Source organism: Oratosquilla oratoria, chromosome 12, assembly GCF_046742065.1.
Source record: "Oratosquilla oratoria isolate Oo_2021 chromosome 12, ASM4674206v1, whole genome shotgun sequence".
NCBI classification, from domain to species: Eukaryota; Metazoa; Arthropoda; class Malacostraca; order Stomatopoda; family Squillidae; genus Oratosquilla; species Oratosquilla oratoria.
Window position 1 is genome coordinate 57,732,331 of NC_134788.1, and position 23,828 is coordinate 57,756,158.

Below are 23,828 nucleotides of genomic sequence, written 5' to 3' on the forward strand. Positions count from 1 at the left end.
ATATGCTGAATCAAGTAATTGTCACCAAGAAAATCAATCAAGCGACTACCTATATGGCCATGTTCAAGGGTCATCCAATCAATGTCAGTAAAATTGAAATCACCCATTATCAATAAATCCCGGTTGCAGAAACTAGACAGTTCTTGAAATAACAGTTTGTCGTCTGCTAATGATAATGTCTTTGGCCCATATATTACACCTTTATTCATTTTTTGTCCATTTGTTTGGGTTAACTCAACCCACAAACTATCATATGCATCCTGTTTCACTTTCTCTAAAACACAAGCATGAACATTGTTTTTAACGTACAACAGAACACCCCCACCTTTCTTGTGGTTTCTATCCTGATGAAAGTGTTCAAATCCCGCAATATTAAATTCAGCTTCGAACTCTGTACCATTTAACCATGTCTCAGTTATTCCTATCACATCGAGATTTTAGCTTTTGACATACACCTGTATTTCTTGAAATTTGTTCCTAATACTACGAGCATTAAAGTACATGGTTTTAAGAAACTCGTAATTATTTCTTTTTGACACATTTTGAGTTTCAATATCATGTCTTACATTATAATTTTGTTTTTTATTTATATACCTTGCTCTATGTTATTATTTGGTCCTTCATTGACATTCAATGCCTTATTAACATTTCTCCCATCAAAATTAACACTTCCCCCATTAAGTTGTCTAGCTAGCGTAAAAATTGGAGATGAGGCAACGCTACTCTAACAACAGCGCTCCAATGTAGCAAGTAGCGTATAAATTGGAGATGAGGCAACGCTACTCCCAGAACAACGCTCCAATGTAGCGAAAAAAAATATATGTGAGAACGCGTGGGCAAAACATACGCTCGTTACTGGATGTAATAATCGCCCATCCCAAGAACCCAATGTTTAGGAGAAAGACATGAGGAACCTAAGGAAGACGTTAGTTGGGTAAAAGTAGCTATTCGTTGCTAATGTAGCTATTCGTTGGAAGCGTAGGTCAATAACAATAACAAATATGGCTGATTCTGAGTTCAGCGCCGCAATCCCTACATAGAAGGTAGAATCTGCGTGTTTGTTATTTGATATTATGCGTTAATTTTTTTTAGACGTCTTCTGCAACAGTCATTACTCCATGCGTAAATTCTCCCCACCCAAAAACCCCGATTTCCCACATTCCCCCCCCCCAGATCGTTCGGGAGGAGAGGTAGGCCTAAGTGCATTACTTTAACAATTAATATCTTAAAACTACTCAATTGCGCAGGAAATGAAGTACACCATCGTTCATATCACAACATTTATCACACATGAGCCAGATATCAGGTTCTGTGGTTGGGTGAATCGGTAAATTCAATTGTCCCCAATGATTTCAGCGCTTATTACATGGTAATAAAGTCTATTCCATTTGTTGATCACTGTTGTAAATCAGATCTTGTCTATTTCCTTCTTAAACCTAGTCAGATTTGTACAATTTCGTTCCATTACTATGAGTCCTGACCCGTTTTGATATTATATATCATGTCGCCGTCTTTGTTTTCCCAGTTTAAGTTAAGGTGCTTAAACATCTCTACGTAACAAATTGTTGCCCAGTTCTTCAATCAGCAGTTTTAAATATATTGATGCTAGGAACAATATCTAACAAATCCTATATTAGCAATCAAACCCCACATATCTTCAAAACATAACTGCTGTTCTTAATCGACTTATTATGCCTGTGAGCAAGACTTTTATTCTACACATGCCCAATCCTGGATAAAAAAAACAAAAAAAAACACCAGTCCTGCTATCATCTCACCACTACTTCCTGCACATAACGATTGTTAGTAAACCACAGCTTGTAAAAGGTCAGATCGTAAGGAGGTGGATTTCTGGATTACGAAACAAAAACAGATTAGTTAGCCTACCCCTTGAAAGAGCTTATGATTTAAGTATTCTTAGCTCTGTTGTGACAAATATATTCGCTAAGTAGGGATAAACCATGTAAAAAAATTTAAAAGTGCCTTTGTATATTTGCAAGAATATTTGAAATAGTTTAGACATTTGTGAGACGCTGAAGTGTCATGAAAATGATGAGCAAAGAAGGAAGCCAGACACAGGTAAAGAAAAGATTATTGTAGGCGCTTGCCAGACAGAGCCTACATGATTAGATTGATGCCTGGAAGTTGCAAGCCATTGTGGTTGTAGCTGTGTAGGTGTTGGGTACTTTAGAAAGAATGCTGTAGGTTAGTAACGAGATCAAATTAGGTATTGTTCTGTTGAAAGAAACCCAGCGTTTCAAAAATTGTAGAGGGGGCTGTCTGCAGGGAGGTTAAACTTTGTAACCTAACAAGTCTTGGTGTTTTAAAAATTGTCGCCGACGTTACAATGAATTAATTGTATTTAAACATGGGCTAGCAGATGATATAGGAAAGGGTTGCAGACTGGCAAACATCTATGTGAATACTTAAAATTATTATTAAGTAGGATCATTACTATACAATTATTGTAAAAAAATATATATGTATGGAAGAGAATGAAAATTATCTTGTATAAAATTATCTCGTATCGAATACAAGAAGCAAATAAAACAAATACCATTGAAAAATCTATTTTCCATGAGGGAGAGAGAGACTGAGTAGGTTAGATATGGTCAGAATAAGAGAATACTGTGCTTGATTTATTGTTTATTTGAACAATGTTGTCATTTCTCGCATTAATCACTGCCTTTGCATGTTTCTCTAAATCACAATACTTATTTCCCAATGCAGTCCCCAGATGGGGGTGGGGGTTTAGTACAAACAAGTGATTTCCAATTGAAATGGAACACCTGATTTGGTCAAATCAACAGGAAAATTGTTGGGGAAAAAATTACCTGTTGGGTGTTTTGCTAATGTCAGGATTTAGATCCCTGAATGCAATATAACTTTGGATAATACAATATGTTTTTTATGCAGTGTCAAAGCAAAAAATATGCCAGGAGATCCTTCTATTCATAACAAGGTCCGTGTTTCTGTCACGGGATGAAGTTTATGGATTCCCTAGGCACCGAGAACTCAAGTTTAAATGCCATTAGAGGAAAACCATTGACAGCAGTCATGTGATACTTGCTTGTCAGGCACTGGCAAGACCAGAGGTCTCCAGAGTGGTTGATATCGAGCCATGGCAGTCAATGCGAGTATGCAAAGGGTCAATAAATGCTATGCTTGGGGGTTGATGAATACCTAACCTAACATTTGGGGAGGGGGGGCTCCTTTCCAACCACCATCTCTTGCTCCACACACATTTCTAATCAATTCTTTCCACTCTGATCCCTTCCTGGTATACCACATCTTCCAACTGGTATCCAGGCAGAATGCCACAAGATATAGGTAATCCATGTATAAAACACAAGCAATTACATATTTTGCACATCTATTTTATTTTTCCAATACAAAAAAGAAAACTGTGCATATAATGTTAAAATAGAGTTGATGACATTAAGATTCTTGATGCTACAGGTTGATTGGATTCCATTGAATGTTGAAACTGGTACTCGCTAAGAATTCCAGTTTTGAAAGTTGTTTTACTCCCAACTCTGATGTTTCTGTGGAGGCTGGCCAGTTGCATCCTGTGCAATTATTGGCCACCTTATTGTTTTCCTTTCTAGGGAATTCATTAGGGTCCAACCAGAAAAAGAAATTATGGTGAAAAGATGAAAAAATAAAGGAATGACAGATGTTCCACTTTTCATACTTTGTGAGGACTTCACATTACTTAGGTCATACTCTGATTTGAGGCTTCATTTGTAATCACACAATTCTAAGGGCTACAAGAACTTGATTTATTCTTGTTATCATGCTATACATCCATTTAATTCTTGTATGGCTTTAACATAAACATAAAATACATACCAATGGCTATTTCCCAAGACAAGGGAAGTAGCCAAAAAACAAAGGTATAAAATCCACTCCCACCCATTCCATCCCCACATACTCCACTTTCATTCACCCCTTCCTCCCTCTTATCTTAGCTCCTCGTGGATGATGGGTCATCCCTGCATCTCGCCCACTGCCCTTGGTCAGCAAGACACAGGAACGCTGCTTCATTTTTATTGGTGACCCCCCCCCCCTCTCTGCCCCCTCATGCAGAAAAGGAGAAGACAGGGAGAAATCCCTTTGGGCTGCATAATATCATTCACACATACTCCCTCAGCCCCCCATCCTCCACCCACTCCCATGCATCACAGCATCATCCATACAGGACCATTCTTCATTCATCCCTATCTTCTGTCATCTCTCTTCCTCTCTTTCCCAGTGTCCTTCATACAATCTCCTTTTAGCATCCATTCCCAAATGTCTGTTTCTCATTACACTTTAATCCACCAAGGCATTTATTTGCTCTTCTCAATCTACATTCTACCTCCACCTCCACTCATCCCTTTCCCGCCACATTTGCACCCAAGTATCTAAAACTATCTCTCACCCTTAATACTTCCAATTTGCTACCACATTCTTCCCTTGTACATCTCATCACCTTACTTTTACCCACATTTATCTTCAGCTCCCTTCTTTTGCACACCTTCCCAAACTCCATTACTGACTCACTTAATCCCTCCTCTGATCCTGCCACAAGCGCAGTGTTGTCAGCAAACAACAACTGGCTTATCTCCTACATTTCTCCATTTTCTTTAACCATCTCCAATCCCTGGCCAATTACCTTTGCATTTACCTCTCACACCACCCCATCCATGTATAGATTAAACAGCCAAGGCAACATAAAACACCCCTGGCAAAGTCCCACCTTTACCTCAAACCATTTCTGATTCTAACACAGGCTCTACTACTCTCGTAAAAACTCTTGACTGCTCTCAACAGCTTCCCTCCTATCCCATGTATCTGCAATACCTTCCACAATGCCTTCCTGTCTACCCTGTTATAAGCCTTTTCCAAATCTATAAGTATCCCAAAAAACATCCTTACCTTTTCCTAAAGTTTTCTCACATATCTGCCTTACCACAAAAATCTGATCCACGCAACCCCTACATGTCCTAAACACACACTGATCCTCACCAATTACTTCCTCTGTTCCTCTCCTACTCCTCTCAAACAAAACCCTTCTCATAACCCTTCCCAACTACACTGAACAAACTGATCCCTCTGAGACTACTACATTCACACTTGTTCCTTTTTCCCCTGTAAAGTGGAACTATACAGGTACTCCACCAGTCCCCTGACACTCTACCTTCTTTTGAACAAACATTAAACAACCTCACCAGCCAGTCCACCATCACTGTCATTTTCTTAGCGCTTCCCTCTGCATTTACCTTTCCTTCCTTATTCCATTTCACATTTAGCAACTTCCTAAAATACTCAGCCCATCTTCCTCTTACCACCGTTTCTTCCATTATCATCTCTCCATCTTCACCTTTTACCTTTTCTTCTCTGCTTTATTTCTTTCCAAAACACCTTTTTATTACTTTAAAAAATTTCTGTTATACTCTTACCCCATTTCACATCTCCCTTTTTGCTTCCTTTATCTTATGCTTTGCTTCTTTTCTCTTTTCTTTGCACCTCTCATATGATTCTCTCATCCTGTTTTGTAAACAGTCTATGAATGCTTGCTTCTTCTGCAACTTTCTTTGCTTCTTCATCCCACCACTTGCTCTTCCTTCTATTTCATCCCATCCTCCTTGTTCCACACACCAACTTTGCATACCTTGTAACTCCTTCCTTGAATCATCCCCATTCCAATTCCACTCCTAGTTCTACTCTATACTTCACTCCCTCTCATTGCTTAAATGAAATTCTTCTATCTTATACCCCTTCGATTATTTTGGAGGAATACCTCAAGGGTTCATCAAGTTCTGGGCTACAGTTTTCCAAGTCTTTTTCTTTGTACCCTTATTATCAGTTCATCTAATGGTACTAGTTCGTTAGTACTGCAGATAATATTGATCAACCCTGTCATTGGTTGGCTAATATTCCTATGTAGTGCATCTGCTGCAATGTTCTCCCTACCTGGAATGTATTCAAACTTAACCTCATAACATGGAAGTGTAGTAAACCACTTGGCTAATCTGCCTCTAAGATTCTTATGTATAAGTTCTGAATAGCTGTATGATCAGTCCACATTCTGATTGGATATCCCAGTATCTTATCTCTAAAACTCTTTTGTGAATATATCACTGCTAATGTTTCCCTTATTGTAATGCATTGTTACAAAATCTCAGTGTGAAAGCTATCTGTTGCAATTTTGCAAAGAATGAGCTCTTTATCATAATTAGGAAAAATGAGAACTGGAAAACTAGTAAGTTTAACTTTCAACTTGTCAAAAGTTTGTTGTTGTTCAGGTCCCCAAATGAACTTGGAATCTCTCCTTCACAAAGAATTTAATAGATTAGATGTGTCTGCATATTCCTTGATAAACTTCCTATAATACCCTGTCAAAGGATTACAAAGGTGGAGCATGCCGACAGGAGTCCTTTTGGTCTATAACTAGGCCGGATGCAGAAAAAATATACATAAATGATAAAAAAAAAAGATATAAATTATGATAATATAAATGATAGTAAATAAAATAAACAAATAAGTAAATAGTAAATAATAAATGGAAATCAAGCAAATAATAAATAAACAGACAAATAATAACAAACAAATAATCAAATATAAAATAAATGGCAGTCATTACAGCATCTTGCTTAAATGTTTATCTAAACAAATCTTAAAGCTTCGAACTGAACTACATTGCACTGCCTCTGCAGGAAGTTTATTCCATTTATTAACTACAAGGTTGGTGAAGTTGTTTCTACCCACTTCCAAATTAAATCTATTTCCTGACAGTTTGAGACCATTATTTCTTGTCAGATTCATTCACTGTAAGAATTTTGTCACTTTATCAAGTCACCTCTGAGTCTACGCTTTTTTAGGAAAAACAGATTCATATGTTTTAGTCGATTTTTGTATGATTTATTTTTTATATTTGGAATCAGTTTTGTGACTCTCCTTTGTACTTTTTCCAATCTGTCAATGTCTTTAATGAAACTTCTTTCTCTACATTGTTTGGTACTGGGTAGTTCTGTACTGCCTCTACCTTTGAGTTCACTGTACTGAGTCCATGTCTATTTAACTTATGTCTCAAATAAATGACACTGTCTTGTAAAAACTTTAATTTTTCCAATTTCCCTTTAGACCTGATTCAACTGATTTTTTTACTGTCTCTACCTTTGAGTTCACTGTAGTAAGTCCATGTCTTATGATCCAAATAAATGACACTTGCAAAGTTTCACTTTCAACCCTGATTCAACTAGTCTTGACAATACCTAATTTAATATCTTAAAGTGCTCAGTTGCTGTTTGGAAAACTATTAAGATATCTAGAAATACACTGGCTGTGTTTCATAACAACCCATCTAGTACTGTATTAATTTCATATAAGTTATGGAATGTTACATAACTAATATGGCATTTGCTTGAATGCATAATGCCTTGTTGTAGAAAATGCTGTATAATCTTAAGAATCTTTGTGCATCTTTATCTGCCAGAAAGCTGATTTGAAATCAGTAGTGCTAAAATACTGATTCTCAGTTCCCAAACTACAAAATATATCTGCTATTACCAGTAATGGTAGTCAATCAGGTATTATCTGTTTATTCAATTCCCTATAGTCAATAACTGGACACATGGTACCATCTGAATTTGGCATCAGAATCAATGGGAAGTTCCATTCACTTTGACTGGGTTCTATGACATCCTGTGATAACATTTCAGTGATCAAGTTATCTACAATGGCTAGCTTGGAATGTGGTAATCTGTAGGCAGGTATATAAACAGGTTGAAAACCAGTTTTAATTTGATCTGATGTTTTAAAACAGCTGTTTTGTCCAAGGTGTCCCCAGGCTAAGGAATTGCTTTATTGTGCTTCACTAGCAATGGGATTAACCATGATTCTAACTCAAGACAAGTAGGCCCTAGTTGACTCTTATATTTCTCCTCCAAATCTGTTTCTTCTTGAATTGAACAGATGGATGAAAGTGGTGATTCCACCTCTTCAGGACTCTTGTTATCTTAATGGGTTTTTGATAGACTTGAAAACATCCTGTTTGTGAACCTTGTCTTTAAACCATGTCTTTATTCAGAGTACTAATCACTAATATTTCTGCCTTGTTCTTGTGTGTCTTATAAATCCCAAAGTCCAATTTCAAACCTATTATCCTAATTGATTCTGGGATGGTTAAAATTTTGAAGACTACAGTGACGCCTTTCAACTGCACTTGTACTCTGTTAATTGCTCTGGAGTGCAATAATGTCAACTTTATTATGCCACCTTCCACAATTAGCAAAGCTTCATTTGGACTTGATGAATTCTGATTAACCCATTCAACTCCGATGACAAGATGTCTTGTCATTTGGTCAAATAAAACAAAAAATCATAAAACACCAAAATGTTTGATCAAACACCAGAAAAATATGACGTCAGCCCTCGCTTCGCTGCGAGCGAAGCGAGGATTGACGTCATATTTTTCTGGTGTTTGATCAAACATTTTGGTGTTTTATGATTTTTTGTTTTATTTGACCAAATGACAAGACATCTTGTCATCGGAGTTGAATGGGTTAATTTCTGGGATTTCTTGAACATCTGAGCTGTGTCCACTATGTGTGTCTTCTTCCTCATGTGTTCTCTGTTCTTGAATAGACCACTCTGACCCGCTACTATCCATTCTAGCATTGTTATCTTTCCCCATCAATCTCAATAGGTTCTCTTATCTCAAATACTTGCTCTAAATCTAGTTGATTTAAAAATGGGATTAACTGTGATTTTGCTAAGATCCCTAACTCAGCCAGACATATGATCATGCCCTCTTTTCTCATTGTTTCAAATCCTATCACTAAATTTCCTAGGAAGACAGATTCTTCTACAACTATCCCCAGAATGTGCAAGTGCTCATTTTTATACAAAATAACATCCAAGTCAGTCTTACCTAATGCTTTTAACTGACTTCCTGTTACTCCTAGCAATGAGTAATGGATTGGTTCCAAGAGTTTCACTTCCAGTTTCATCCCTTTTAAGCACTTTACTGATTATAACATTTACTGCAGATCCTGTATTAATAAATATTTGATTAGGTCTATTAAATACTTTACCCAGAGAGAGGAGTCCTAGTACAGAAGTCTTTCCAATTGTTATAGTAAATTTATACACTTCACCTGTTTTACTTAATTTCTTGACATCATCAATAAGAACTTCACATTCTGTTAATTTTTTGGAACTTTATTTTTATTTTTTGAGCTTAGACATAATAAGGCAGTTGAACCCTAAATTAAGTAGTTCCTCTTGGTCAGGGGTGAGAATCTTGGTTAAATTAATGTAACCATTTAAAGTACATGGATGATATGGCCGCCATTCAGATTATTTTTTTTTCTTTTGATTAGCTGTAGTGATGGAATTTCTTTGTTAGTTTAATTTCTATAAAAGGCTGTCACTATATCCTTGCCGAGTTGTGATGTCTTCTCTTGTTCTGTTGAATTTGTTGTTACCGTGAAATTTACAAGATCATTTTGTGACGGATGATAGTTTATAATTAATTTATATACGGGCATTTGATGGAGGGCAATAATTTCCACCTGATGATCTGAATGAGTTGTGAGAACTTTTGTGTTAGATAATTTGAGTTATATGACTCCTCCATGAGCTCTAGTGTCTTCGACAGTTCTGTATAGAATGTACTTTTGACTATGTTTTTACGTAATATGTTTCCTCAAGTGAGTCCAGGCATCCGGTATTGGTTTGTAATATTGCCAGCAGTTATAACTGGTACACGGATGGGACAGTGGCTCATGTCGGAGTTGATCTGGCAACTATGTGTTTGTTTACATTGTAGTGAAAGAATAGAAAAGGGTAGTAGCAAACACCAGTTTACCATTTGTTGGCAGAGTCCACTCTATGAAGTTCATATGAGTGTGTATTGATATGACCAGCTAAGTAATCAGTGACCAACATTAACAGCAGTCAAGTGGTGGTTGTTGGCGAGTAGCATGGATACATAAATGGGCACCTCCTCAAGGTTAGGCATGTCAAGCAGTATTTTGCTGTGATACAGGGCTGGGACACTGTAAATGGTGTGGGTATGATATGCATACCGTACATTACATGTTTATGAGGGTAACCAATTCTATTTACAAAAGATTACAAAGGAGGAGCATGCCAATAGGAGACCTTTTGGTCCATAACTAGGTCGGATGCAAAAAGATATAACTATAAATAAACAAATAAATACAAATAACAGTAATATGAATAATGAATAGGTAAAGTTAACTAATAAAGAAATGTGTGATTAAGTACAAATTCAATTCACTTGGGGAGCATCTTTGGTAAAATTATTCTTTGGTTATTAGGAATCAAAATCTCAGAAGGAACCAGCAACTTGGGTTCAAGTCGATGACTCAGCGTCTGCTCATTGAGAGAGCATTTACAAGATGTGCAAAGTCAGATTTTCGTGGTAAAACAGATATGTGAGAAAGCTTTAGCAAAGGGTTAAGATGTTTTTGGGCCTTCGAGTATTTGGAAAAGGGTTATGACAGGGTAGATGGAAAGGCATTGTGGGAGGTTTTACAGATATATGGGATAGGAGGAAAGCTGTTAATGGCAGTCAAGATTTTTTTTTTTTTTTTTTGCAAGAGTAGTACAACCTTTGTTAAAGCCATAACAATCAATGAGAGGATATCACAGTTGTTCACGCAACTGGGATACCACTTTCTTGATACTTGGTTTCTCATTTCTAGGCATCATGACTTATATGTTTTTGATGGAATCCACCAAACTTACAGAGGCAAAGATGTTTTTACAAAGTGGAGTTCCTCAGGGTTCTGTTCTTTGGCCACTTCTCTTTATAGTATATATAAGTGATATAGACCACGGACTGAAATCTATTGTCTCCAAATTTGCTGATGATACAAAACTGCATGGAATGGCAAACGATCACTTAAACCAGTGGTTCCCAAACTTTTTTTTGTTGTGGAACCCTTTGACATTATTAAAAAAAATGGAACCCAAAATAATACATACTATATTGAAAAATGAATTTATTTTAAACATACTTTATACTCAAAATAGTAAGTTGTACATAATTTCATTAAAACAAACTATACTGAAAAATGAATTTATTTTAAATAAACATACTTTTTACTCAAAATAGTAAGTTGTACAACATAATTTCCTTAAACATACTATACTTTGCATGTCTGGTGAACTTTAGCTTACGACCTACGGAACCCCTGGCCTAGCTTCACGGAACCCACTTTGGGAACCCCTGACTTAAACTAATGGTCTGTAAATTGGCTAATGAAATTGAACACAAGTAAATGCAAGGTTATGCACATAGGTAGAAATAACAGTAAGTACAATTACAAGTTATTTAGAAATTTGTTAACAAAAGTGGATAGTGAAAAGGATCTCGGATTAATTATCAGTAATGATCGCAAATCATCTAAACAATGTATTTCAGCCTCTGAGAAAGCAAATAAGTTTCTAGGACTGATTGCGTGGTCTTATGACTTCAACCACAGTTGGAATATGCCGTTCCCTTATGGTCACCAACAGATTGGAAAAAAGTACAACAATGAGCCACAAAACTGATTCCAAATATAAAAAATAAAAGATACGGAAATCAATTAAAACATATGAATCTATTTTCCCTTAAAAAAAAAAACGTAGACTCAGGTGACTTGATACATGTCTAATTTTTTTTCTAAAGAGAATCGATAACATTAAAAGTGACAACATTTTTACACTGTTATTATATCTCAATTTGTTTATTATTATCTGTCCATTTATTATTTACTATTTACCTGATTGTTTGTCATTTAACTTTACCTATTTATCTATTTATTCTTATTTGTCATTATTATTTTTTGTATTAATTTATCTATCATCATTATAGTTTTTTCGCATCAGCCCAAGTTATGGACCAAAAGGTCTCCTGTCGGCATGCTTCTCCTTTGTAATCCTTTGAATTTGAAATGGAGAGAGCGAGTGGTTTGATGTATGGGTGGGACTTCGCCAGGGATGTGTTGTGTCGCCGTGGCTGTTAAATGTGTAAATGGATGGGGTGGTGCGAGAAGTAAGTGCAAGGGTAATGGGCCGGGGATTAGAGAAGGTTAAAGAAAATGAAGAAATTTGGAGGATTAAAGGAGGAGTTAAGGAAGTTAGTGTCTGAGTTTGAGAAGGTGTGCTTAAGAAGGCACCTACGTGATGTTTTCCGAACCAACGGTTATCCGAGTCAGACCGTATGGAAATGGACGAGGACGCAACGTACCGAGACACCATCCCCCCCGTCACACAGGACACAGGGTCACAACTCTGTACATTAAAGGTGCATCAGAGGTGACAGCCAGGGTACTCCGGGACAAGAACATACAAGTAGCACATAAACCACGCAACACTCTGCATCACAACCTCACCAGGGTCATGGACATGGAAGCACCCACTCAGTAGTCGGGTGTAGTGTCCCGCATAGGCTGTTTGGATTGTGATGCAGATTACATAGGAGAAAGACAAGAAACTCGCCATTAGAGTTAAAAGAGTATAAACAGGCAGTTAAACGGAAATATGCAGCCTCAGCACTTTATAAACACATGAACGAGCTACAGCACAACATTGACTGGGAAGGAGCCAGAGTGGTACACAGAGACAACTCAAAGAAAAGGAGAATATTTGTAGAAGCGTGGACGACAAAAGGAGTTAGCGTAAATAGGTGCATAGACTTAAATCCAATATACCTGGGCACTAGGAACACAATGACAGACTCAACATAAAATGAGAGTGTACAGGGTGAACAAAGGTCACAGTGTGTATGAACACGATTTAATTTATTTCCTTTTTCGTGCAAGTGTGTAGTCCACTTTTTCACTTGTTGCATAAGTTGCATTTTATTCTATTGTATTTATTCTTTGTAAATGAAAATGTATATGATCCATTATGTATAATTGGGTATGTAAGGTTGTGACCAGTTATCCGGTTCCCGTAACGACTGCTGGAGGAGGAGGGGATCCGGACAGCTTCGGTATCACGGAACACCTCTCCCTCCCAGTTCCAACTACGGCCAATATATTAAGCTTTTTGTCCACTGTATCTCATTACGCCCCTGAAGACGGTCCTAGGACCGAAGCGTGGGCATTAAACATCCCATTTTGTTAACATAGGTAAAAGCTTGGCAGGATGCTTTGTCTTCATTTTTGTTTGCTGTTAGCCCAAAAAGTCATCTGCAAAACACTCCCTACGTGACGTACGCAAGATTTTGACAGCAAAGCAAGTAGTGTGCCTCTACGTTAAAGTTTGCTTTAATTGGCCTAGTTCTTCATTGGTTCTGATCGCCTCTGCCAAATTTGTAGATAGAAAGAAGGCGACGTATTAAACGTGTTCAGTGTTTACATTCTCTAATGCCAGACATACAGTTACTATAGGCATAAAGTTACAAGTTAGTGAACACCGTAATTGAATCTGGAGAAAATTGTGTTGTCATTCTGATTTATGAGTGAAATAGACAATGGACGTAAATTTTTCACAAATTTAATTGCAACTCATTTGTAGTGACCGTTGCAACGGTGAATCCGTTACTCGATAAGATAATTTCAAAAGTTTGTTTTAGTACTGGTTGATTGAGGGGCAGGGTTGAGTCTAACCTAACACCTCCCGCCTATGTAGGAATAGGAGAGAAGTATGGAATTTCAACCCACTAGGCGAAAGGCTCTGCAGACACCCCCTTTATAGGAGGAAAGGGTCTGTTGGTTTGTAATATTTTCAGCAGTTGCAACTGCCACACGGATTGGACAGTGGCAACTGTGTGTTTGTTTACACTAAGCAAACAATGACCAATGTTAACAGTGGTGGTGGTGGTTGTTGGCGAGTTGTGTGCCCGGGTAGGTGGGGACCTATTCGAGGGCTAGGACAATGTAATTGGTGTGGATATCATGTGACTACATCCCATTTTCATGAGGGATTTTAATAATCGATTTTACTGTGTGCTTTTTAGTAAAACATTCTTATAATAGGGGATGGCATGTATGAAATGGATTGGGTACAAAACGCCCACAATCCTACTATTACAAATCTCAAGAAGTTAATGTCAATCTTATGATTATATTTTTTCCAGAAAGGTAACCATCAGCATTTCTGTGGGAAAGATATCCATCGATTCCATGTATTTGTCATGCAACAAAGAAAACCCGATGTGGCATCTATACCTCAGCTATCTCGTGGGGAGAAACATTTCTAGTGCGACCTATTTTATGCAATTTTCTCACCAAAATATTACCACATATATCACATGATGACATAGTAGAGAAGCCTTTCCAGTGTGACTTGTGTGATTCTGCTTTCTCACAAAAGGGTGGTCTCAAACATCACATGATGGCCCACACAGGAGAGAAGCCTTCCCAGTGTGACTTGTGTGATTCTGCTTTCTCACAAAAGGGTAATCTCAAACATCACATGATGACCCACACAGGAGAGAAGCCTTTCCAGTGTGACTTGTGTGATTCTGCTTTCTCACATAAGGGTAGTCTCAAACATCACATGATGACCCACACAGGAGTGAAGCCTTTCCAGTGTGACTTGTGTGATTCTGCTTTCTCGCAAAAGGGTGGTCTCAAACATCACATGATGACCCACACAGGAGAGAAGCCTTTCCAGTGTGACTTGTGTGATTCTGCTTTCTCGCAAAAGGGTAGTCTCAAACATCACATGATGACCCACACAGGAGAGAAGCCTTTCCAGTGTGACTTGTGTGATTCTGCTTTCTCACATAAGGGTAATCTCAAACATCACATGATGACCCACACAGGAGAGAAGCCTTTCCAGTGTGACTTGTGTGATTCTGCTTTCTCACATAAGGGTAGTCTCAAACATCACATGATGACCCACACAGGAGAGAAGCCTTTCCAGTGTAACTTGTGTGATTCAGCTTTCTCGCAAAAGGGTAGTCTCAAACATCATATGATGACCCACACAGGAGAGAAGCCTTTCCAGTGTGACTTGTGTGATTCTGCTTTCTCACAAAAGGGTAATCTCAAACTTCACATGATGACCCACACAGGAGAGAAGCCATTCCAGTGTGACATGTGTGATTCCGCTTTCTCATATAAGGGTGGTCTCAAACGTCACATGATGACCCACACAGGAGAGAAGCCATTTCAGTGTGGCATGTGTGATTCCGCTTTCTCACAAAAGCGTGATCTCAAACTTCACATGATGACCCACACAGGAGAGAAGCCATTCCAGTGTGACATGTGTGATTCCGCTTTCTCACAAAAGGGTAGTCTCAAACGTCACATGATGAGCCACACAGGAGAGAAGCCTTTCCAGTGCGACATGTGTGATTCCGCTTTCTCACAAAAGGGTCATCTCAAAAGTCACAGGATGACTCACACAGGAGAAGCCATTCCAGTGTGACATGTGTGATTCCGCTTTCTCACGAAAGCGTAATCTCAAAGATCACATGATGACCCACACAGGAGAGAAGCCATTCCAGTGTGACATTTGTGATTCCGCTTTCTCACAAAAGGGTAATCTCGAAAGTCACATGATGACCCACCCAGGAGAGAAGCCATTCCAGTGTGATACGTGTGATTCAGTTTTCTCACAATAGGGTGATCTCAAACGTCACATGATGACCCACACAGGAGAGAATCCATTGTAGTGTGACATGTGTGATTCCGCTTTCACACAAAAGGGTGTTCTCAAATATCACATGACTACCCACGCTGCAGAGAAGACATTCCAATGTGGCCTGTGCAATAAAGGTTTTTTTTTCACGTAAGGATCTTCTCAAACGTCACGTCACATGATGACCCAAACAGGAGAGAACCCATTGCAGTGTGACCAGTGCAATAGACATTTTTCGCGAAAAACTGTTCTCTGTGAGCGCTATTTGCAATAGCTTCACAGACTTGTACATCGGTTATCATGCTTTCGCGGCTAGTGATCAATAGATCGAGTAAGTTTCCATGTCTTGTGGGCTCTTTTACATGTTGAATTAAGTATTTGTCAGCGAGAAAATCCATCAAGCGACTACCTATATGGCCGTGTGGGGTCATCTAATCAATGCTAATACAATTGATATCACCCATTATGAAGGAAGTCCCTGTTGCAGAAACTAGACAGTTCTTGAAACAACAGCTTGTCTTCTGCTGATGATAATGACTGGCCTATATATTGCACCTACATTCATTTTTGTTTATTTGTTTGGATTAGTTCAACACACGAACTATCATATGCATCCTGTTTCACTTTAGAACAGAAACATGGACATTGCTCCTAACGCACAACAGAACACCCCCACCTTTCTTGTGACTTATATCTTGAAAGTTTTGCAATCCCACAATTTTAAATTCAGCTTCAAAGTCTCCACCATGTCTCGGTTATTCCTATTATATCGAGATTTGCGCTTTTGACATATACGCCTGTATTTCTTGTATGTACTATATAAAATAAAAAATGTGATGGTTTGTACGGAGCTGCCTAGTGTAGGCCTTATGGTCTCTTGCAGTCTCCTTCATTCTTATGTTCTTATGTTGTATGTGTGATATAAAAAGAGTTATATTAAAACATTTTAAAAATGTGAACTGTTGTGGTATTTTTCCATTAACCTCTTCGGTACGAGTCAAATGATCGCGGGAAGCATCAGCTGCCTGATGCACGATGATGCATCGCCATACTCGCGTTATACAGCAGTATTACTCGTTGCCAGAGAAGTGACATCGAACCCCAAGGGTTTCTAACAAAAGATTAGAAAGGCGGAGCATGCCGGCATGAGACCTTTTGGTCCATAACTAGGATGCAAAAAAAAAAAAAAAATGTATAGTAATGATAAATACATATACCAAAGGCTTTTCCCCCTTACACGGGGGGTAGCCAATAAGAAAAAGGCACAGAAACCACTCCCACCCATTCCATTTCCCATATATTCCACTCCCCTCCTCCCTCCCTCTTATCTTGGTACCTTCTGGATGACGAGTCATCCCTGCATCCCGTCCACCGCCTTGGGTCAGAAGCAGTGTCGCAAGACACAGCACATCCGCAGCAAGGCCGCTTCATAAATTCGGCAACCTCCCCTCTCCGTCCCCTCATGCAGAAAAGGAGAAGACGGGGAGAAATCCCTTCGGGTTGTGTCAATTTTTTTCTCATACTTCCTCATCCACCACCCACTTCCCCTCATGCATTACGGCATCATCTATACACAGCCCTTCGCCATTCACCCCTATCTTCTGTCCTCTCCCGTCCTTCCTCCACAGACATTCCTCTCTTTTGTAATGCCCCTTTCACCCCATTCATCCATCTCATCCTAGGACGCCCCCCCATATTCACTCCTTCCACCTCCTCAATCCCTCCTCTGATCCCGTTACAACCGAAGTGTTGTCAGCAAACAACAACTGGCTTATTTCCCACTTTTCTCCATTTTCTTTAACCATCTCCAACCCCTGACCCACTACCCTTGCATTCACCCCATCCATGTAAAGATTGAACAACCAGGGCGACATAACACATCCCTAACGAAGTCCCACCTTTACCTCAAACCATTCACTCTCTCCATTTCTAATGCTAACACAAGCTCTACTACTCTCGTAAAAACTCTTGACTGCTCTTAACAGCTTTCCTCCTATCCCATATATCTGCAGTACCTCCCACAGTGCCTTCCTGTCTATTCTGTCATAAGCCTTTTACAGATCCATAAAAGCCCAAAAAACATCATTACCTTTTTCCTATAGCTTTCTCACATATCTGTCTTACCACAAAAACCTGATCTACACAACCCCTACCTGTCCTAAACCCACACTGTTCCTCACCAATTACTCCCTCTGTTCCTCTCCTAATCCTCTCAATCAAGATCCTCCCATAAGCCTTCCCAACTACACTTAACAAGCTAATCCCTCTGAAACTACTACATTCACACTTGTCCCCTTTCCCCTTGTAAAATGAAACTATACAGGCACTCCTCCAGTTCTCCGGCACTCCACCCTCTCTGCAGCAAACATTAAATAACCTCACCAGCCAGTCCACCATCACTGCACCTCCCTTTTTCAGACATTCCGCATGGCATCCATCCAGACCAGGTGCCTTACCTGCTTTGATAAGCTTTACAACTGCCTTCACTTCATCCTTCTCGAATTCTCCTCCATTTTCCTCGTTCATCACGGTCATTTTCTTAGCACTTCCCACTGCAGCTATCTTTCCCTCCCTATCCTTCGCATTTAGCAACTCCCTAAAATACTCTGCCCACGTTCCTCTCACTGCCTTCTCTTCCATTATCATCTCTCCATCTGCACCTAATACCTTTTCTTCTCTACTTGATTCGCCTCCTCTTCCTCTCTTAATTTCTTTCCAAAACATATTCTTATTACTTTCAAAATGTTCTGTCATGATAATACACTAGCACATAAGGACACTAGTATTATATTAACACAAGTATACTAGCACGTAAGTACATTAGCACTAGTATACTAGTAAACACTAGTACACCAGCACGTAAGTAAACCACCAATGGTACAAGTACACTAGCACACAAGTGCACTAGTACACTAGCACACGAGTATACTAGCAGAATAGAACACTAGTACACAAGTACACCAGCACATAAATACACTAACACTAGGACAGAAACACACCAGCAAACTAGCATAAAGCACTAGCACACTACTATAGAAGTACACTAGCACATAAATACACTATAACACTAGGACAGAAATACACTAGCAAACTAGCATAATGCACTAGCACACTAGTAGAGAAGTACACAAGTTTACTAGCACATACAGTAGCGGCCAAAATATAAGGGTAAGTGAAAGCATATGTATTCAAATGCATATATTGAAATTAATACCCTACACAAGAACTTCATATTTTGTATACAATTAGATATACATTATATCTATATTACTTGAAAATTTGAAGCTCATACAAAGAAAGTTAGTAATTAATAAAGAAAAGAGTGTGTAACTTCTTGCGGTCAAAAGTTAAGGGTAGCTTAGAAAATAATGAAATTCAACTTATTTTAAAAGATAAATAGCAATAACATTAATATTTGGTGAACAATCCTTTTTTGTCAATCACCTCCTGACACCTGTTGCTACATGAATTGATCAATTTCCTACAAAATGATGGAGTAACAGTGCTCCATTCAAATTCCAAGAACTTCCAGAGTTCATCTTGATTTTTTGGATTTTTTCGCTGTGCCCGTTCACCAATTATTTTCCAAACATTCTCTATTGGATTTAAATCCGGGCTTTGAGCAGGCCAGTCCATCACATAAAGTTCTTCTTCAGTAAAGAATGATTTGACCTTCTTGTAAGTGTGGCAAGGAGCATTATCTTGCACGAATATGGGACATTGAACCCTTGAAGATCTCAAATATGGAAGGGCATGCTGTCGAAGAATCTGTTTATACACCTCTCCGTTGATCTTCTCATGCAAGCGAACAAGAGGGCCAGTACCAGCAGCAGAGATGATCCCCCACACCATCACACTTCCTCCGCCGTGTTTCACAGTCTTCTTCAGACATTTGACGGACAATCTTTCGCCAGTCGTTCGTCGGACATAATTCCTGCCATCTGAACCAAGTAAATTAAACTTAGATTTATCACTGAAATAAACGCTTGACCACTGATCTTCCGTCCAGACAACATGTTCAATACAAAACTTCAGGCGGGCTTTCTTCTTCTTGGATATCAATGGTTTGGATGCAGGGACTCGGGCATTCAAACCAGCACTCACTAATCTCCGAGACACTGTTTTACGTGACACATCGCAGTCATAAGATGCATTTAACTCACGGGATATCTCTGCAGCGCTCTTGAATCTATCCTTCTGTGACAACCTTACCATAAGACGGTCCTGCTTAACTGAGGTTTTGCGTGGTCTACCAGTTTTAGGTGGTGACATTATTGATCCTGTTGATTTATATTGAGCTACAATACGTTGCACCACACTCACAGACCTTCCTATCCTCTCTGCTATGACTCCATTTGAATGTCCATCTTTGTGAAGATCAACAATCCTCTGTTTATCTTGAGAAGACACCGGACGTCGTTTATCAGCAGCCATGTTTACAAGTTTGAGGTTCCAATATTTTAAACGCTAATTTTATGTTGCGGTTCTGATTTGACAGTCTTGTAAAGCATAGAAAGTCCTTTTTTCTAAGATACCCTTAACTTTTGACCGCAAGAAATTACACACTCTTTTCTTTATTAATTACTAACTTTCTTTGTATCAGTTGCATAAGCTTCAAATTTCCAAGAAATATAGATATAATGTACGTATATCTAATTGTATACAAAATATGAAGTTCTTGTGTAGGGTATTAATTTCAATATATGCATTTCAATACATATGCTTTCACTTACCCTTATATTTTGGCCGCTACTGTATATACTAGCACACAAGTACACCAGTACACTAGTATACAAATATACTAGTACACTAGTGAACAAATACACTAGCACAGAAATATACTGCACACTAGTCGACAAGAACACAGACACTAGTATAGAAGCACATTTATGCACACACTCTCAGTACAATAGCACACTAGTACATAAGTACACTAGTAAACTAGTACACAATACGCTATCACAGTAGTACATGAATGCACTAGTACACAATACACTAGTCCACTAGCACAGTAGTACACAAGTACAAGTGTGTTAGCGTCCTTGTGTGCCAGTGTACAAGTGTGCCAATGTACTTGTGTGGCAGTGTCAAAGTGTCCTAGTGTACTTGTGTACTATTGTGTTAGTGCAGTTGCGTACTAGTGCTATTGTACTAGTGGTAGTTTCTTATGTGCTAGTGTACTTACGTTCTAGTGTAATAATGCGCTAGTTACTTTTGTGTTAGTGTGCGAGAGTACTTATACGCTAATGTGCTAGTGTACTTACGTTCTGGTGTACTTATATAATAGTGCACTTGTGTGCTAGTGTAGTTATGTGCTGTAGTAGTGAGCTAGTACAACATTAGTGTAAGTACAATAGAACACTCAGACTAGTATACTAGTACAGGTACACACTCTTATATTATTACACTAGCACTAAAACACTAGTATTAGTACACTAGTATTAATCTAATACATTAGTAATAGTACAGTAGTACACATTGATACTCTAATACTAGTGCACTAATAAAATAATACTACACTAGTATACTAGTACTAATACACTTGTAATTTAGTACAAAACTGGTACTCATCACAAGTACTAGTACACTAGTGATACTACTAGACCTAGTGCATTAGTACGCTAGAACTTGTACACTAGTGTAGGTACTCTAGTAGACTAGTTCTGGTACACAAGTACACTAGAACTAGTACACAATTACTACTACACTTTGTACAAGTACAATAGTGCACTAGTACAAGTACACTGATACACCAGTGCTAGTGCACTAGTATTAGTGTACTACTACATTAGTATATTTGTACAATAGTACTAGTACACTAGTATATTAGAACTTGTACATCTGCTAATAGAGTAGTACTAGTGCAGTAGTATTAATTCACTAGTACTAGTATTTGTACACTAATAATAGTACACTACTAGTACATTAGTAGTATACTAGTGCTAGTACATTAATACACCAGTGCTAATAAAAAAATCACTAGTACTAGTATAATAGTATTAGTACTAGTATTATACTAGTATTAGTACAATGGTACACTGGTACTACTACAATATACTAGTACACTAATACCAGTACACTATTAATACACTAGTACTAACATAATGGTGCTAATACACAAGAAATAGTACACTAGTACAGTAGTATTAGTATACTATTATATTAGTACTAGTACTCAAATAGTGTAAATCTTACACTAGTACATTAGTGATTATACACTAGTACAGAAATAATAGTACACTAATACACTACATTTAGTAAACTAGTGCTAGTACACCTACAGTCGTACACTAATACTAGTACACTAGTAATTGTCCACTATTACACTACTAGTCCATTAGTGCACTAGCACTAACAGCTAGCACATTATTACTCTATCCAGATGTGTAGGCGAGTATATCAAACACCATATGTCACCTAGTTCCACTTTAATCACTTATTGTCACTACACAATTAAAAGTTCTACATCAATAGTAATTTATCACATCTTCCTTATCACTACAGTGCACATTGTAAGTTATCGACCGACCGCTGTTCTCGCGTTGGGTCCGCGTATATATCGGCCGGAAATCCTTAGTTGGCAGTTGTGAGTTGCCACTTGGTATAATTTCTAAAGTTTTATGCAAGCAGGATTACATTGAGCCTACTTACTATTTATCCTAGGGTTACAGTATGGGGTGTCTTTTTACGGCTAGTATGTGTATATATATCCAGGGGAGGACCGTAAGTATGCGTAACATTGCATGTTATTAATGGGTGGTTACTAGACTGATCGCGTGTGTTCGTGTGTACATGCGCACGTTGTCTGGTCGCGCGGACAGCATAACGCTTGCTCAGCAATATTTGGCAGGATATAGTGGCGCCAGAGAGTCCAGAGTGTGGTTGGGGTGGTTGAGTGGAGGGGTGAGTGGGTCATATGACTGACTGATACTCACATGTGTATGGGACGTATACATTACTAGTCCACTAGTACTGCACTAGTATAGAAGTAGTGACACTGATACTACAGTATTATACAAGTCCTCTAGTACACTATTACTAGTCTTCTAGTACTAGTCCATTAGTACACTGGTACTAGTCCACTAGTAAACTAATACTAGTCTACTAGTACTAATACACTACTAGGCCACTGTTACTATTCCACTAATACTATGCACAAATACACTAGTAATTGTATAATAGTACACTAGTACTACTGCACTAATACAAGTGTACCTGTAATAGTACTAGTATTCTAGTGTACTTATACTAATATACCAGTGTACTAATACTACTGTATAACTGCACTTTTACTAGTGTACCAATACTAGGGTACTAGAATACCAGTAATAGTATACTAGTGCACTAGTGTTCTAATACTAGTGACTTCCTACTAGTATATTAGTACTAGTATAGTAATACACTAGGATTAATTCACTAGTACACTTGTGCATAAAGAGTACTATTACTAATACACTCGGACACTAGCACTAGCAAACTCGTCACTAGTATTAATCGACTAGTACTAGTACCCCATACCACTACTGTTACACTTCTACTTAAAGGTGTAGTAAACTAGTGCATTAATATAAATACACTAGAATTAGTACAAGTACAATACTAGTATTAATGCAGCACTAGTGCATCAGTACAAGTACATTAGTATTGATACACTAGTACTGGTATACTATTACCGGGACCCTTAAAATGCACCAGTACTAGTACGCTAGTAAACTAGAACTAGGACACTTGTACCAGTACAGTAGTACTGGTACACTAGTAAATTAGTACACTAGTATGATAATATTAGCACACTATTACATTAGTACTGGTGCACTAGTACTAGGGCATTACTCTAGAACTAGTACAACCACCACTTACAACCACGACTTAAAACGACCTACAACCACATATTACAATCTTGACGTACCACTACGACTTACAACCACCACTTACAACCAATTACAAACAACTTACAACCACGACTTACAATCACCACTTACAACCACGACATACAACCACCACTCAAAACCACTTACAACCACAACCTACAACCACAACAGACAACCACCACGAACAACCACCACTAAAAACCACCACCTACGGCCACGACTTACAACCACCACTTACAACCAAGACTTACAACGACTTACAGCCACCACTTACAACCACAACTTACAACCACCATTTACAATAGCAATTTACAACCACGACTTACAAGCACGACCTACAACCACCACTTACGACTTACA

At 38.4% G+C, this 23,828-nt stretch overlaps 1 protein-coding gene across 1 annotated transcript; it reads left to right on the plus strand.

The window, feature by feature from the left end:
* The first annotated feature begins 983 nt into the window (after window positions 1-983).
* On the plus strand, window positions 984-16,755 carry LOC143031839 (uncharacterized). Its single transcript, XM_076196177.1, has 2 exons — window positions 984-1,043; window positions 14,087-16,755. Exon 2 carries the CDS (start codon window positions 14,341-14,343, stop codon window positions 15,382-15,384), a length of 1,044 nt encoding a protein of 347 aa, XP_076052292.1. The 5' UTR covers window positions 984-1,043; window positions 14,087-14,340; the 3' UTR covers window positions 15,385-16,755.
* Window positions 16,756-23,828: the final 7,073 nt, after the last annotated feature.

Coding starts and splice junctions, on each gene's coding strand:
- LOC143031839 (XM_076196177.1), top strand. CDS start 14,341: ATGATGGCCCACACAGGAGAGAAGCCTTCCCAGTGTGACTTGTGTGAT.